Source organism: Psammomys obesus, unplaced genomic scaffold (genome assembly GCF_907164565.1).
Source record: "Psammomys obesus unplaced genomic scaffold, mPsaObe1.curated_primary_1811, whole genome shotgun sequence".
NCBI classification, from domain to species: domain Eukaryota; kingdom Metazoa; phylum Chordata; class Mammalia; order Rodentia; family Muridae; genus Psammomys; species Psammomys obesus.
Window position 1 is genome coordinate 33,418,820 of NW_026591086.1, and position 14,877 is coordinate 33,433,696.

At 36.1% G+C, this 14,877-nt stretch overlaps 1 protein-coding gene across 2 annotated transcripts in view; it reads right to left on the reverse strand.

The window, feature by feature from the left end:
• Klhl1 (kelch like family member 1) overlaps positions 1–14,877 on the reverse strand; it is a 456,733-nt gene that overhangs the window by 19,929 nt on the left and 421,927 nt on the right. For both annotated transcript variants that reach the window (XM_055609989.1, XM_055609990.1), the window contains exon 9: positions 3,759–3,971. In XM_055609989.1, coding sequence (XP_055465964.1) covers positions 3,759–3,971 — 213 coding nt within the window. The remainder of the gene's footprint in view (positions 1–3,758; positions 3,972–14,877) is intronic.

Genomic DNA, 14,877 nt, shown 5'->3' on the forward strand with positions numbered 1-14,877 from the left:
TAATTTTGCTTCTTAAATGTATTTTGAGACTGAATTATTTATGCTTGCATAAAGAAACAACATTTCAATATACTACAGAGTAAATTCAGATAGATTTCTTTGAGGAAATATCATTTCATTACCAGTGTTTACCTAAAGTATTTAAGGTAAAACTTGCTGCCTCATCATATGCAACAATCCCTCCATTTTCCGAAGTATTTAGTAGATGAAAGTAAATACCTTTCAGATCTTTAATAATTCAAAAATATGATTGTCTTAAATATTTACAAAAGATAACATCTATTGACTTACTGAATATTTCAGTGTAACAGGTGTAGATTTTTCATTTCAGTATATTAGAGAATGTTTAATTGGAAAAAAATAGGTATAGTATTCCCTTCTCTATCACACACACATACATGCTCATATATAATATGTATGTATATATGCATATATATGCTTATAGATATATGTGTCTCTGTATTTATTATAGACAGTTATAAAGGCATAGTCTGTTTCAACAAAAAGCCATAATTTTCAACATTATCCGTTTATATGATCCAATAAATCTCATACATTTGAATATAGTTCATTTAATACAAAGTATCTCTTGCCAATAAAAACATCTTCTATTTAAGAAAAAAGACTTTAAATGAGACAGCTTTTTCCTTTTCCACCTACTGTCCTATGTACAAATGTAATTATTAAGAAAATATGTTCTGATAAAAAAATATGTTTTACTAATAAAAAGATAATTATCATATCTAGTACTATGCATGGAGCCTTTGTTATTCTGGAGATACTATGATCCCAATTCATTCCATCAGTTTACCCAGTATGATCTGAAGAGAGTTATTTTGCCTGCAGGGCTCAGAATTTTTAGCTTTGTTGGTCTTCTTATGGAGCTCCTCTCTCTTCCGGGTCCTTCTATCCCCCCCCCCCCCAACCACCACTGTCTTCCATAAGACTCCTTGCGCTCTGCCCAAAATTGGCCTATGAGTCTCAGCATCTGCTTCAATACCCTGTTGGGTGGAGCCTTTCAGAGGATCTCTGTGGTAGGATCCCATCCTGTTCCTGCTCTTCTGGATCTTTAAAATGAGCAAACAATCTCTTGCTATGCCTCTCTCCTTTTTACATAAAGCTAAATGTCACCCACAGTACCAGAGTGACAATGCTACGGACATGTATCATAAGTAAGGAATAAGATGGTATTGTACAACTTAGATTTGAAGGTTAAAACAGAATTACTTATCCTAACTAATAAACTAATTACCTTGATATTCTCCATGTTCACTTCTGTGTAGAAGTAGTTTCATGAATGTGTAATTAGAAAACTCACAGGCCTTACTAAGGACTTAACCAGTATTCATTCCATACCATCCAATAGTTCTTAGTGACCTAATCTCCCTACAAGCAAACAATACCTGCCAGTCTTATTAGAATAAGCTTAAAGTCATGGTACTGACTCCTAACACTGGCTTATCTGGTCCAGATTTTTCCAGACCAGTTGCATTTCCTACATGAACTATGGTTATAGAAATTACATATTCTGAGTTGTTTCAAAATGGTGTTATAAAACAAAATAGCCTATGACCCAGCTTTGAGTGTTTGAAATAGTATAACAACTAATACATGAACCAAATGGATAAAATAACAATTTCTTTTTTTTTAATTCTTTATTAATTACACTTTATTCACTTTGTACTTCCTCTGTGGTTCCCTCCTCCCTTCTTCTACCCTCTGCATGCATAGCCCTCCCCAAGTCCACATATAGGGGAGGTCTTCTTTTCCTTCCTTCTGATCCTAGTCAATTAGGTCTCATCAGGAGTGGCTGCATTGGAGGCCTTCTGGGGCCTGGTAATGTTGCTTCCCACACAGGGGGAGGTAATTAAAGAGCAGGCCAATCAGTTCATGTCATAGACAGTCCCTGTTCCTATTACAGTGGAACCCACTTGGATACTGAACTGCCATGGGCTACATCTGTGCAAAGGTCTTAAGTTACCTCTATGCATAGTCCTTGGTTGGAGTAACAGTCTCAGGAAAGATCCCTGTGTTCAGTGTTTTTGGTTTTGTTGCGATCCTTATGGAGTTCCTGTCCTCTCCAGATCTTACTGTTTCCCACTTCTTTCCTAAGATTCCCTGCACTCTGCCCAAAGGTTGCCCATAAGTCTCAGCATCTGCATTGATAATCTGCAGGGAAGAGCCTTTCAGAGGTCCTCTGTGTCAGGCTCCTGACTTGTTCTCTTTTTTCTCCTTCTTCTAATGTCCATTCTCCTTGCCTTTCTGGATAAGAATTGAGCATTTTAGCAACAGTCCTCTCTCTTGATTAGTTTATTTAGGTCTACAGATTTTAATAGGTTTATCTTATATTATATGTCTATATGAGTGAGTATATACCGTGTGTGTCTTTCTCCTTCTGGGATAGCTCACTCAGGATGATCTTTTCCAGATCCCACCATTTACCTGCAAATTTCATGATTTCCTTGTTTTTTATTGCCGAGTAATATTCCATTGTGTAGATGTACCACAATTTCTGTATCCATTCCTCCACTGAGGAGCATTTGGACTGATTCCAGTTTCTGGCTGTTACAAATAAGGCTGCTACAAACATTGTTGAGCAAATGTCCTTATTGTATACTTGAGCCTCTTTTGGGTATATGCCTAGGAATGGTATAGCTGGATCTTGAGGAAGCACTATTCTTAGTTGTCTGAGGATGAGCCAGATTGCTTTCCAAAGTGGTTGTACAAGTTTACATTCAGCAAACTTTATTTCCTAATAAATGGCAAAGCTTCATTCCAGTCATAATTTTAGAAACACTTCAATAGAAATGTGCTAGGGAAACTGGATGGACATTGGAAGAGGAAGAAAACAGGGAACAGGACAGGAGCCTACCACAGAGGGCCTCTGAAAGTACCCAGCAAGGTATCAAAGCAGATGTTGAGACGCATAGCCAAACTTTGGGCAGACTGCATGGAATCTTATGAAAGAAGGGTAAGATAGAAAGACCTGGAGGTGACAGGAGCTCCACAAGGAGAGCAACAGATCCAAGAAATATGGACACTGGGGTCTTTTCTGAGACTGATACTCCAACCAAGGACCATGCATGGAGATAACATAGAACCCCTGCATAGATGTACAGCATGGGAGTTCAGTCTCCAAGTGGGTTCCCTAGTGAAGGGAACAGGGAAAGTCTCTGACATGAACTCAGTGGCTAGCTCTTTGATCACCTCCCATGAAGGGGGTGCAACCTTACCAGACCACAGAGGGAAGGCAATGCAGCCAGTTCTAATGAGACCTGATAGGATAGGGTCAGAGGGAAGGGGAGGAGAACCTCACCTATCAGTGGACTTGGGGAGGGGCATGGGAGGACATGGGGGAGAGAGGGCAGGATTGGGAGGGGATGAGGTAAGAGGCTACAGCTGGAATACAAAGTGAATAAAGTGTAATTTATAATATATATATATATATATATATATATATATTTTTTTTTTTTTTTAAAGAAATGTGCAGGGTACTTGAGTATCATGTGGAAATGTTGTTGTGGCTTCAAGTTAAGAGAAAAGAAGAGGCAAGATGAAAAACTAAAAATAAAACGGAAAAATATTCACGTGCTAAAGAAGGAGATGGAAAACAAAGAAGAAAGGGGAGAAGATGTGAGGGAAGGTGAATTGGGGGCGAGGGCCAGAGGGAGGAAAGGAGAAATTATGAACGTTGTTCCAATAGTTACATTTGCTCTTCCAGAAGCATAAGGTGCTTTCTTAGTGCCCTTGATACTTACCTTTCCACATAGTCCAGGAGCCGGGAGCAGTGATTCGAAGCAGGAGCATCATGGCCGCCCACTGCATAGAGGAAGCCATCACAGGTGGCCACTCCAACACCCCCTCTCCTCTTACACATCGGGGCACACATGCTCCACTTATTTGTGTGAGGATCATAATATTCCATTGAACTTAAGCAAGAACTTCCATCTCGGCCCCCGACTGAATACAACCTGGAACCATAATCAGTAGAAGCATTTAATATTACATTTTAGATGACAAAACCTAAAAAAAAATTATTTAAAAACAAACTACGGTGCGGGCTGCAAATAAAGACTTATTACATGAAATGCGAATCTTGTGGAAGATAGCCTTAGAAATGATGGAATTCTTGTTACTGTATCATGCAGTATCCTATGTGAAATCACATGAAAATAATTTTCTCATCTCAGGTTCTATGAACTTAGATTATTTACGACATAACGATTAAGCGGCAATGGCATTAATTTGAATAAATAGTAAGGAATATTTAAAATCTATTTCAAAATGTAGAATAAGTTATAGTATACTGACCACAGTCCGAGGACTTTGATTATTTCATTTGGTATCAGTAATCATTCACAGGTACTGCATTGCAATGCCACAGTTTAGAACACTGAACAATTAAATACTCTAATGCACGTTGTCATAACAACCATCTTCCTCACTGTGTATTCTGTAGTATAAGCAAACTTCACAGGAAACTCCGGATACTGGTTTGAATGACTAATTGTAAAATGTACTCTCATTTTGCTGTAGTTATTTTGTTGACAGAACTATAATAGGAACCTTCAAAAGCAGAGATTAAATGATTTAAAGATACATTTTGTAACACTTCAAAAATACTATTCTTCATCCTATGGTAAATCATGAAGACTTCACTTTTGCTTCAATTTATTTATTCATTTGATAGTTTTACATGCCACATAGTATGTGTATATACATTGAGAGAGAAAGAAAGACGTGTGTATACATCTATGTATTGTGTGTATACACTAAATAGACAAAATTTTCTAAAATATCTGCAGTTTTACTGATGAATTATAACACACACATAAATATATATATATGGAAGCCTCCTAGTGCTACAACTCAGAATCAGTGTCAAGAAAGCCTTAGTGGACATATCTATTTATGTTTGCAATTTTAAATAAACAGCCAGGATATATGTTACCAACAAAATGACATTTCATATAAAGGAAGATCACGAAAGTGATTAAAGCAGAGGTTAGGTATCTCTGAAAGGGGGAAGTTTTGAGACTGACTAAGCAGAGGTCATAATCAAAGCAGATGCTGAGACTCATAACCAAACTTTGGGGAGAGTGCAGGGAACCTTATGAAAGATGAGGGAGATAGTAAGACCTGGAGAGGACAGGAGCTCCACAAGGAGAGCAAAAGAACCAAAAAAATCTGGGCACATGGGTCTTTTCTGAGACTGATACTCCAACCAAGGACCATTCATGGATATAACCTAGAACCCCTGCTCAGATATAGCCCATGGCATCTCAGTCTCCAAGTGGGTACCCTAGTAAGGGGAAACAGGGACTGTCTCTGACATTAACTCAGTGGCTGGCTCTTTGATCACCTCTTCCTGAGGGGAGAGCAGCCTTGCCAGACCACAGAGGAAGACAATGCAGCCAGTCCTGATGAGACCTGAGAAGCTAGTGTCAAATAGAAGGGGAGGTCCTCCCTAGAGAGGGGCATGGGAGGAGATGAGGGAGGGAGAGTAGGATTGGGAAGAAATGAGGGAAGGGGCTACAGCTGGACTACAAAGTGAATAAACTGTAATTAATGTAAAATTATAAAAATTTAGTAATATTTTAAAAAAAGTCAGAGTGGGAGAGCGGAGGTTGAGGCAGCTGTCACCCTTAGAGTTAGTCAGGGTCAAGAAGAGCTATTACTTCCGATGGAAGCGTTGAGGACAATTTCAGTAGAACAGACATCAAGAAAATAAAGGTGCAATTTGTTTATCTTTTAATATCGTTTTATAAAAGTGGTCTTTAACAACAAATATTTATTATTCTTACCCTTCTTTGATTTAATTCTGCATTTTTTAGTTTCAAAATTAATATATAGAAAGTATGGACGGCATTGTGTATTAGGGTTTGGAGGCTTCAGGTTTTTAACTTCATGTTCTAGTATTTTTTAAAAATTCTACAATATGGTGTTTGAGCTGATCTCAAACTACGTATACTTTTTTTTTTTTTTTTTTTTTTTTTTTTTACAAATCTTTTTTTGTTTCTCATGCTGTATGACAAAATAAATATTTCTGGTTGCCTGAGTGATCTCTGTGTGATTGTCATGCTGCCGTGCTTGATTACTCAGAAGTTGTCTGCTGACTCTCAATATTATAAAATGATAAAATTAAGCAGTAAGAGCATTATAAATGACAAGAATTGAACAATTTAGCCTGCAAAATCACCCAAGAAGTAAAATAATGATCCAGAAGTTTTTATCATCCTGAATACTTCATAAAATCTGAATTCTTTTGCTTCTAATTAATTGAAGTTGAACATTTATCTTAAAGAAGTACTCTATAATTCTGAAATATTGCCAAAATGTAACTAAATATGCTTTGTGGAAATGCTTCATAATTGCCTACATGTAGGGCATATAGCATATAGCATTGTACCTGTTTAAAAATACACAGAAATCATATCACATTTTCTCTAATGCTTCAGATGATCTGAATTTAACTTGCTCTGCTTATACATATACATGGCATAAACTTATTTCACTAATCAGATATCTAAGCCTAGCCTACCAAATGACATATCTAAGGATATGCCATAATCTACAGAAGAAACCAAAGATAGTGTGCATCTACTAGAACTAAATCACGGTCCCTCACTGAGTATCATGCCAATACAGGCTGTTAAGGATTTGAACAGTCGATCAGTTTTCCAAGCCTACAAAGTGAAGCCCAGGACCTTAAGGCTGCATTAGTACATTCACATACATGTGCACGCACGCACCCCCACACACTCACACCTCATAAAATTAATGCCAGATGTTAGGAAAAATAATAGCTGAAAAGACACTGTATTCATCCTAAAACACCTTTGAGAAGAATTCATTAAAAGAGATAACAGCGCTTTTGTTTTCTGTTGCATGAATGCATTATGAAAATTGGTGCTTGTTTTCCACAACAGAAAAAAAAATTAAACTAAACTAAATGAGTGCTTTGTCAGCATACCGAGTCAATCAAATTTATTTATAATCTGTTTATTCATAGACAAATATTAAATGACCAAGGACTAAGGTATAAAAATAAACAAAAACAGTAATTTATTGTATTTATCCCCCAAACTGTAATAAGCAAAGAATAGAAATTACACAATTTGAGATCCTAGAATCATGTTACTCTGTGCACAGACTCTCATGAAAAATGAGCAAATGGGTATCCTCTCAGATGCCATTCTCAATCTATTTAATCATAGTGCAGACTCCCTGCTTGCTTTCCGTAAGAGGACAAATTAGATGGTGAGACTGAAGAGCAGAGAAGTTTCTAATAGTGAGGTAAATGAGCTGACAACATTCAGAGTGACAGCTGACAGTTTCACAGCTAGAAAGAAAACATGACAATTTCAAGTTAGCACTGAAAGCTGAGTAAAATCTGTAGGGCATAGAAATGCAGGGACAGCATTTCACACAAGGCAAGAATTATAGCTATAGACACAGGTGATGGAAGGTAACAGCAGGTTATGTATAAAATGTGACAGAAGTTTAGGAAGAATGGGATGGAGTGATGCAGGATAAAAAAGATGAATGAAAGCGGCATAGAAGCCAATATATGGGGCTGAATTTTCGCTTTGAATCTACAGGAAATGTCCCCAGGATTTTTGTTCAGTTTGCTATGATTATTAAGCAGCACATATATCTTCCATGCTGGAGTTGGAATAAGATATGGACATATTGCTGATTTTAGTAAACTTTAATGTTTGCCAAGAATAACAAAATTCTGGATTTTCCCCATTATTTTCTGTTACTTCTGTGTCTAATTAGCATAAAGTTGATTTTGCATTATCATTAAAGATCAAATTTCCATTCCTTCATATTTAGTTAATTAATGCATATTTAAGACAGTACTACTAATTTTATATTCTATCATATAAACTACAGCAGCTCTGGGAAATAAGTCCTGTGTTGTTACGATACAGGTTCAAATGTTGACAGAAGTAGTATTTTAGTATTAAGCCTCAGGCTGTTCATTCTCACTTTATTCATTTATTTAATCTTCAATTTTAAGATCCAGTTTTTATCTCATATTATAGAGTTGAAACTGGCATTGAACTCACAGCAATCTTTCCGTTTTTGCCCCTTGGGTTCTAATGTTAGAGCCATGCAACGGAAAGCCTAATTCTTGTTTTCAGTCTTAGCTACATCATTTCTCTGTTAAAAGAGTGAGATTTAAGCCTCCTTTTAATCTGCTAGGTAACAGATGCTAACAGAAGACCAATGTCCAGGGTTTTCACAAACACTGTTAATAAAATCAAGGAAGATTCTAAATTACCATTTCACACTCACTCATTTTCTAATGATGATGGAGAAAGACTAAGGTTGAGAATTCATAGTCATTGAGTTTGCTTCCTGCCTGAGAACTCTTGAGTTTAGGACATGCTATTTAAAAGACATGTGAATTAAAATTGGAGCTTAAAATGACTTGTTTAAGGAAAACTGTACTTTCATTTCAGAAACAAGTATGTTCTCTGCCCTAAGGAAACTTTCTTACATGTTTCTTGTTTCTCCATGAAAATATGGGGGTGAACAAAAAGCATTCTTACTTGTTTGAAAAAATACCCACTCATTCTTAGTGCCCACAGAGTATTTTCTAGTATTATTCTGGTCCAAGGACAGATACAGCACAGCACAAATTGCCTTTAGAAATCTATTGTGTTATATCAGTTACTTATTGCTTTGCTTTTACAAGATTGTAGGCACATAGAAATTCTAGAAGACACTAATTATTTCAGATGTTCATTCATATCCATGACTAAAAATCTGTGCCTAGTTGTCATAAAAAAAGAAGTAATTGGTTTTTCTTTGCATGGTGACAGATATTTTACAATAAGAAGCCCTGATACAAAAACAGCCCAAGGACAACAAAAGGGGTAAATTGTCACAGCGAGAGCCTTGAAGTTCCTACTACAAATCTAAACACTTTTTGTTTTCTATGTGTCCAAGAAAGTCATGGAGAAAAAGTTAAAAAATCCAAGTAGAAAGATTACTTTAAAGAAGGTATATACTTTCTTTAAAGCTTTATGTAATTGTTTATGTAAAAATTTGTTTTTACTCATATGTACGTTTATGAGTATATGAGTTAAAACAAATTTTCCTTCATCAAACAGAATAGCTCAATACAGCAGAGAGGTGAGACTATTGTGTCTGATTATGAGGCTGCAGACTGGAGAAGCATGTGTGACCTGAGTTGAAGACAACATCTTTCCTGACCAAAGCTGGCAGTGACTGACAATAAACAGAAAACTGATTTGTACTTGTCTTTCTTTTGTGTTTGCTCATTTTGAGGCATGCTTCCTCAAGTCACTCTTTTCATTATTGGCTTGTTTCATAGCCATCCAGCTACTCTGAGCAAATAGTGATTTTATTCAAGCCGAGAAACAGATTATTTGGCAAGATAAAACAGATATATAGAAATTAACCAATATTGTGTCTTTTTTTTTAAACCATTTTTATATTTCTATATGACCTGTGGCATATTGTCTATCCAAATTTTTGCATCTGATTATTTATATCAAACTTAGTTTGTGTTTTTTTTTTACTTTGCGTACTCTTGACCTTGGTAGAGATTGTGATCTGATGTTGGAATGCTTCCCTACTTGCTAAGAATTAGATAATTCAAAAGGTTTCACCTGGGCTAGGATGTAGGACGTTTGTCTGTATGTATGAAGGACAAAGTTTGTTACCAAGTATTCTCTCCAAAACGTAGGATGCTAATGTCAAAATGCAAAGGTCAGTATTCATAACACACTGAATAAAAAGACTGACTATTCCTAGGGATGTTTGAAGTCCCAGAAATTTATAGATAGAAGCAAAAGCGTCAAGAGTTCAATATAATTTCTAACCCCAAGGCAGTTTTTATCCTATTTTAAAAACAAATTCACTGGAAAGTTAAACAAAATATTTTCCCAGTAGATAACATATAAATCTCCCTTGTCTAATAGTAAGATTCACTAAATGAGCATTTTTCATTTTCTTTTATTTACTTTGTTCTTTTTTTTTTTCCTTTTAAAAAATGTATGAGTCTTGTATAGATTAAAACAATTTTAGGTTCTCACTTTGAGCAAAATAATAAAAGTTTAGATTATAAAAAGGGAATATTCCCCAAGAAGTACAATGCAAGGGATTGAAGATTAAGAAACAGAAGTCAGTATTGAATCACAGTACAGATATTTATATGCTGATTGTCCTTTCATTATTCTTGAACTAAATGTTTCCATTGAATGTAAATTACCATAGTTACCAGAATAATGAAAATGATGTTCCAAGAGAAAGAAGAGTCCATGATGAAATGTGAAATGGATCTCAGAGTTTTATTTTTCTTATGTTTTCCAGACGCTACAGGGAAGTTGACATATATTTTCTGAAATTCAAGCCAGTGAATGCTATTGTTCAGATTGTATCAATAGCCAAATTGCATGATATTATAAAATCAAGCAAACAAGTAGAAATATGTTTAAATTTAACTAGAATGCAAAAATTCAAACAACAAAACCAAGGTAGTGCTCAAAGAAGAAAATAATAGACACATATAGCATATGCAATCTATATACGCACATTAGTACACTCTTTTGGACATTGGAGAGTCTAAGATGATTACGAACCCTCGTGCTACAATGTTAATACATCTTCAGTTACATTTTTATTTGTAAAATAAATCTGTCTTGCTAATCAAAGATGATTAAGATTATCAATTAACTTAGTATATGTTATTAGAAGATTCATTCATGGATTCAGTATTGCATTACAACCAATGTGATCTGTAGAACGCATTAGTTTTAAACTTTAGGGAAATTTCTTATTTTTGCAGATTACTGCTCATTGGTATTTATGATTGTTAACTGGGAGAATTATAAATGTCAAACATATAACATTTAGATATAATGGCACATTAGTGATATGCAAAAATAAAATGAAAACTTCCATTCGTAGACTTGAGTAAAAGCTCAAAAAGTCAGAAGTGAAAGTATTCTCTGCCATGGATTTGAAGTGAAGGATCATTTGTAAATATATTTTTGTCTGATACAAGAAAATCACCTAAATATTAAGAGAGCCATCAAACCACAGAGACTTGAGGCTGTCTCAAACATATTAAAATATATTCTAGTTGCATGAAATGATTCCTGAGTCAGAACTGCATTGCTTTGATTTACAAGACAAAGGTGATTGCAAATATAAGATGAAACCATTTAAAATAGTTTCATATAAAAGTACTTTTTGAGGGGATTTTTCATAGTTAAAATATAAACAATTCCAAGAAAATAATTCAAAATAATATTAGTATCTCACTTTATTATTTGGCATGAATGACAATATCTGAATAGTGAAATTTCAAAACACACTATGAATCCTGTATAAAAAATTAACTTGTTTAATGACAACTGGAAGGGGGGGAGAATGTGTAGTCTTTCATTTACAACATGTGAAAATTGTGACTAGATTCTCCATATACATATATTTCTGTTCAGGTTGCAAAACATTTACTTTAACATACATATATTAATATATTAAAGAGTAAACTCATAAGAAGTAATAGCTCTGATGCAAAGAGGTTATCCAAACCAAAATAAAATAAGCAGAGCATTCAAACATCAATGCCTATGTATTTAATTGCAAATTAATGAAATAAATAAATTAAAATAATGTTGCATGCATAATGCAAAATAGACAGGGCCAGAAAAGAAATCCCCTTTGATACAAAATAATCAACACTGAACATACAAAACAAAGAAGAGATAACAATATGCAAAGGAAAAGTACCAACTTACAAATAAAGACAGACTCATTTGACAAAACACTTAGCTATGTAAGTGTCGAAAATCATTGCTATAAAGGTAGCTAGAAAGTATTATTTTAGTATATGTTTCTCTTCCCATAAAACTTATAAGTAAACATTAAATACATTCACACATTTCCTTAATAAGAAGTTATTATATAGACATACATGACTTATGTACCACTTTGGTTCTGTGTATCAATACGTGAACAACTACTTAACATGCGAAATATTCAAAAGATATAAACCAATGTGAATAAACTGAATCATCTCTGACAACATTTTACGTCATTACATGCTTAGAGAGAACTTGTATTTAAAATAATCATACTGCTATACTCTGAAGAAAATATTTCAATTTAAATATTCCACAACTTTTTTTAAGCTGAAAGGCAAATATTTACTTAAAGGTTAAGTCTTAAGGATGATTTTGGTGTGTGTTTTTGAACATATATGGTTCATTCTTATATTTATATACATAAGTTTCACATAAAAAAAAATTAAAAAAAACAAAGAATATAAAACTTAAAATACTTCCTCTGAAGTAAAACAGAGTCTTAGTATAATATTATAGTCTATTTCTACATATGTATATATTCATCTGTAAATTGATTTTTATATCTAAAATTATCTGAATGAAATTAAGAGTATGGTTTAGGTCTAAAGTAAACCTGCCTGATGTAACCTAAAAGTCATGAAAATAGAAGACTGTAAATGCCCCACCTGGAATCTGAGTGAGAAAATGCAACTACCAAATGTACTACAGCTTATATGCAGGCTCTGGCAGTAGTATGGGATTTGTTGGGTATTGTCTCGGGGACCTCGGGCCCCGTGGAGCACCAAACCAGAGGTGTAGGCTCCTCCCCTGGAAGGTCAGGATGGTGGCTGTTTCAGGAAGCAAGCTCAGAGCTCAGAAACTGAGAGCTAGTGGCTGGAGCCGGGCAGGACAGAATGCCTACTGTAAGAACAGCTGGACATTTGCCTTCCCAGATGGGCACTGCAGTGAGTGGAGTGGCACAAGAAAGATGGCGGTAGCCTTCCTTGCTGACACACCAGTGGATGCAAAGCAGTGTTACAGCCCTTCCTTTAAGTCACCCTAAAGGCAATTGCCTGGGCCTGGCAGGTCCAAAGCTGCTCCCTGGTGGTCAGCAGCTTGTTGTGGTCAGGTGGGCCTCAGCTGCAACCCTTGGCTGAACCAGCAGCCAAGCCTGGAGTTCAGGGGCAAATCTTTCAGGGTGACAGGGGATCCCTTCTGTCATCCCTTCAGCCAATCTTTGGTGAAATAGATTGGGGTTGCCTCCCTTTATTTCATGTAAAACAGGGGCTTATAAACCTTGGGAAGCCAAGGGGTTTGGGGGTGAATGCCTTTGCTTCACTAGGACTACTTCATTTACATGCAGCAGTACATTCCTAATGTAAGGAGGGGAATGAAGCACTTACTTATCCTCAGGGTGGGGAAGGGAGAGAGGAATTCTAGGTACAGTTAAAGGTATTGAAAAGGTCATTGATTGAGAATTAATCAATCATTAGCGTTGGGGAGGGTATTTCCAGGAATCCTAGGTGCACGCTGAATGGGCTACTTATTTTGAAAGGTTGTAATCTCGATGCCTTTTATGTGACACTCCTTAAAGGAACTGGGATTTCTCAGATCAGGTGGAGAGGAGGGAACCAGCTGAGAGGAGGAATCCATCATTTATCATGGAGCTCAGAGGCTATGTGGTCATCCCAGACTTAGACCTTTAACATCAGAATCCAACAACAGCAAACAAAATTGTGTTCAGCTTTCCATCAAGAATGTGAAATTATTTCCACAATTGTCCCTCACAAATGCACCAGATTAAGCAACTATCATCAAAATATCTTCATTTTTCGGCTCTGTTTGTCTCCTTTTGAACTACCATACCCTCCGGGTCTTTCTATCTCCCCCTTCTTTCATGAAATTCCATACATTCTACCCAAAGTTTGGCTATGAGTCTCAGCCTCCTCTTTGATACCTCAATCAAAACTGAGCCTTGGGGGCCCTGAAGAGAATGATACCCCAACTAAGGACAATGTGTGGAGAGGACCTAAAACCCCAGCTCAGATGTAGCAGGTAGACTCAGTATCCTAGTGAGGTCCCTAGTAATGGGAACAGGGACTGTCTCTGGCATGAATTCAGTGGCTGACTCTCTGATCAGCTCCCCCTGGGGTTTGCAGCCTTGCCAGGCCACAGAGGAAGACAATGCAGCCAGTCCTGATAAGACCTGATAGGCTAGGGTCAGAGAGAAAGGGAAGAGGACCTCTTCTATCTGTGGACTAATGGAGGAAGGGTGGAATTAGGAGGAGATGAGGGAGGGGGAGCCACAGCTGGGACACAAAATAATAAATTATAATAAATGATAATAATAAAAATATAAAAATATCTTCATAAGAGCTCTGGAAAGCAGGTAAGCTATTTCTCCACAGTATGGCCAAAAAATAATAATTTACAAAAAAAGTATATAAAATGACAGCTTTGCATTTTCCTGTGCCACTCCTCTCCTTCTGAATACAAAAAGCATTACACTAGGAATCAGTGAGGAAAGAAGGCAGTAAGCTGGTGGCTTTTTCTCAGATAAATACCAGGCCTGCACAGAAAGTTTTAGAGAAAGCAATTTTCCAGTTCCACTATGTGTCTCTAGCTTCGATTCTCTGTGAGGTTAGATAACAAAGTTCTTGGCCAGCAAGGTGTCTGCAGCTTTCAGTTTTGCCATAGCACCAGTTAAATCACAGAATTAATCCAATACAGAGAAAGGAGTGTTGGTAGAATCATGATCTGTTTGGCGATCAATAATAGCCAAGATGCATGAACACAGTAATATCCAAATTTTAAATTACTTCATAAAAACTCACAAAGTTCTAGGTGCATATAATTTGTTCATATAAACAATTATTTTTAACAATTTTGGCCAAAGAAGAAGTTTGTTGAATAGGCGTGGAGAAATTGGACAACCTTTTATTTTTCCTGGTTTTAGTGGAAGCGCTTTGCATTTTCTCTTCAGTGGCTGTGGGCTGACTGTAAATGCCTTTGCTATTCTGAGGTATGTTTCCTCTATCCTTACTCTCTC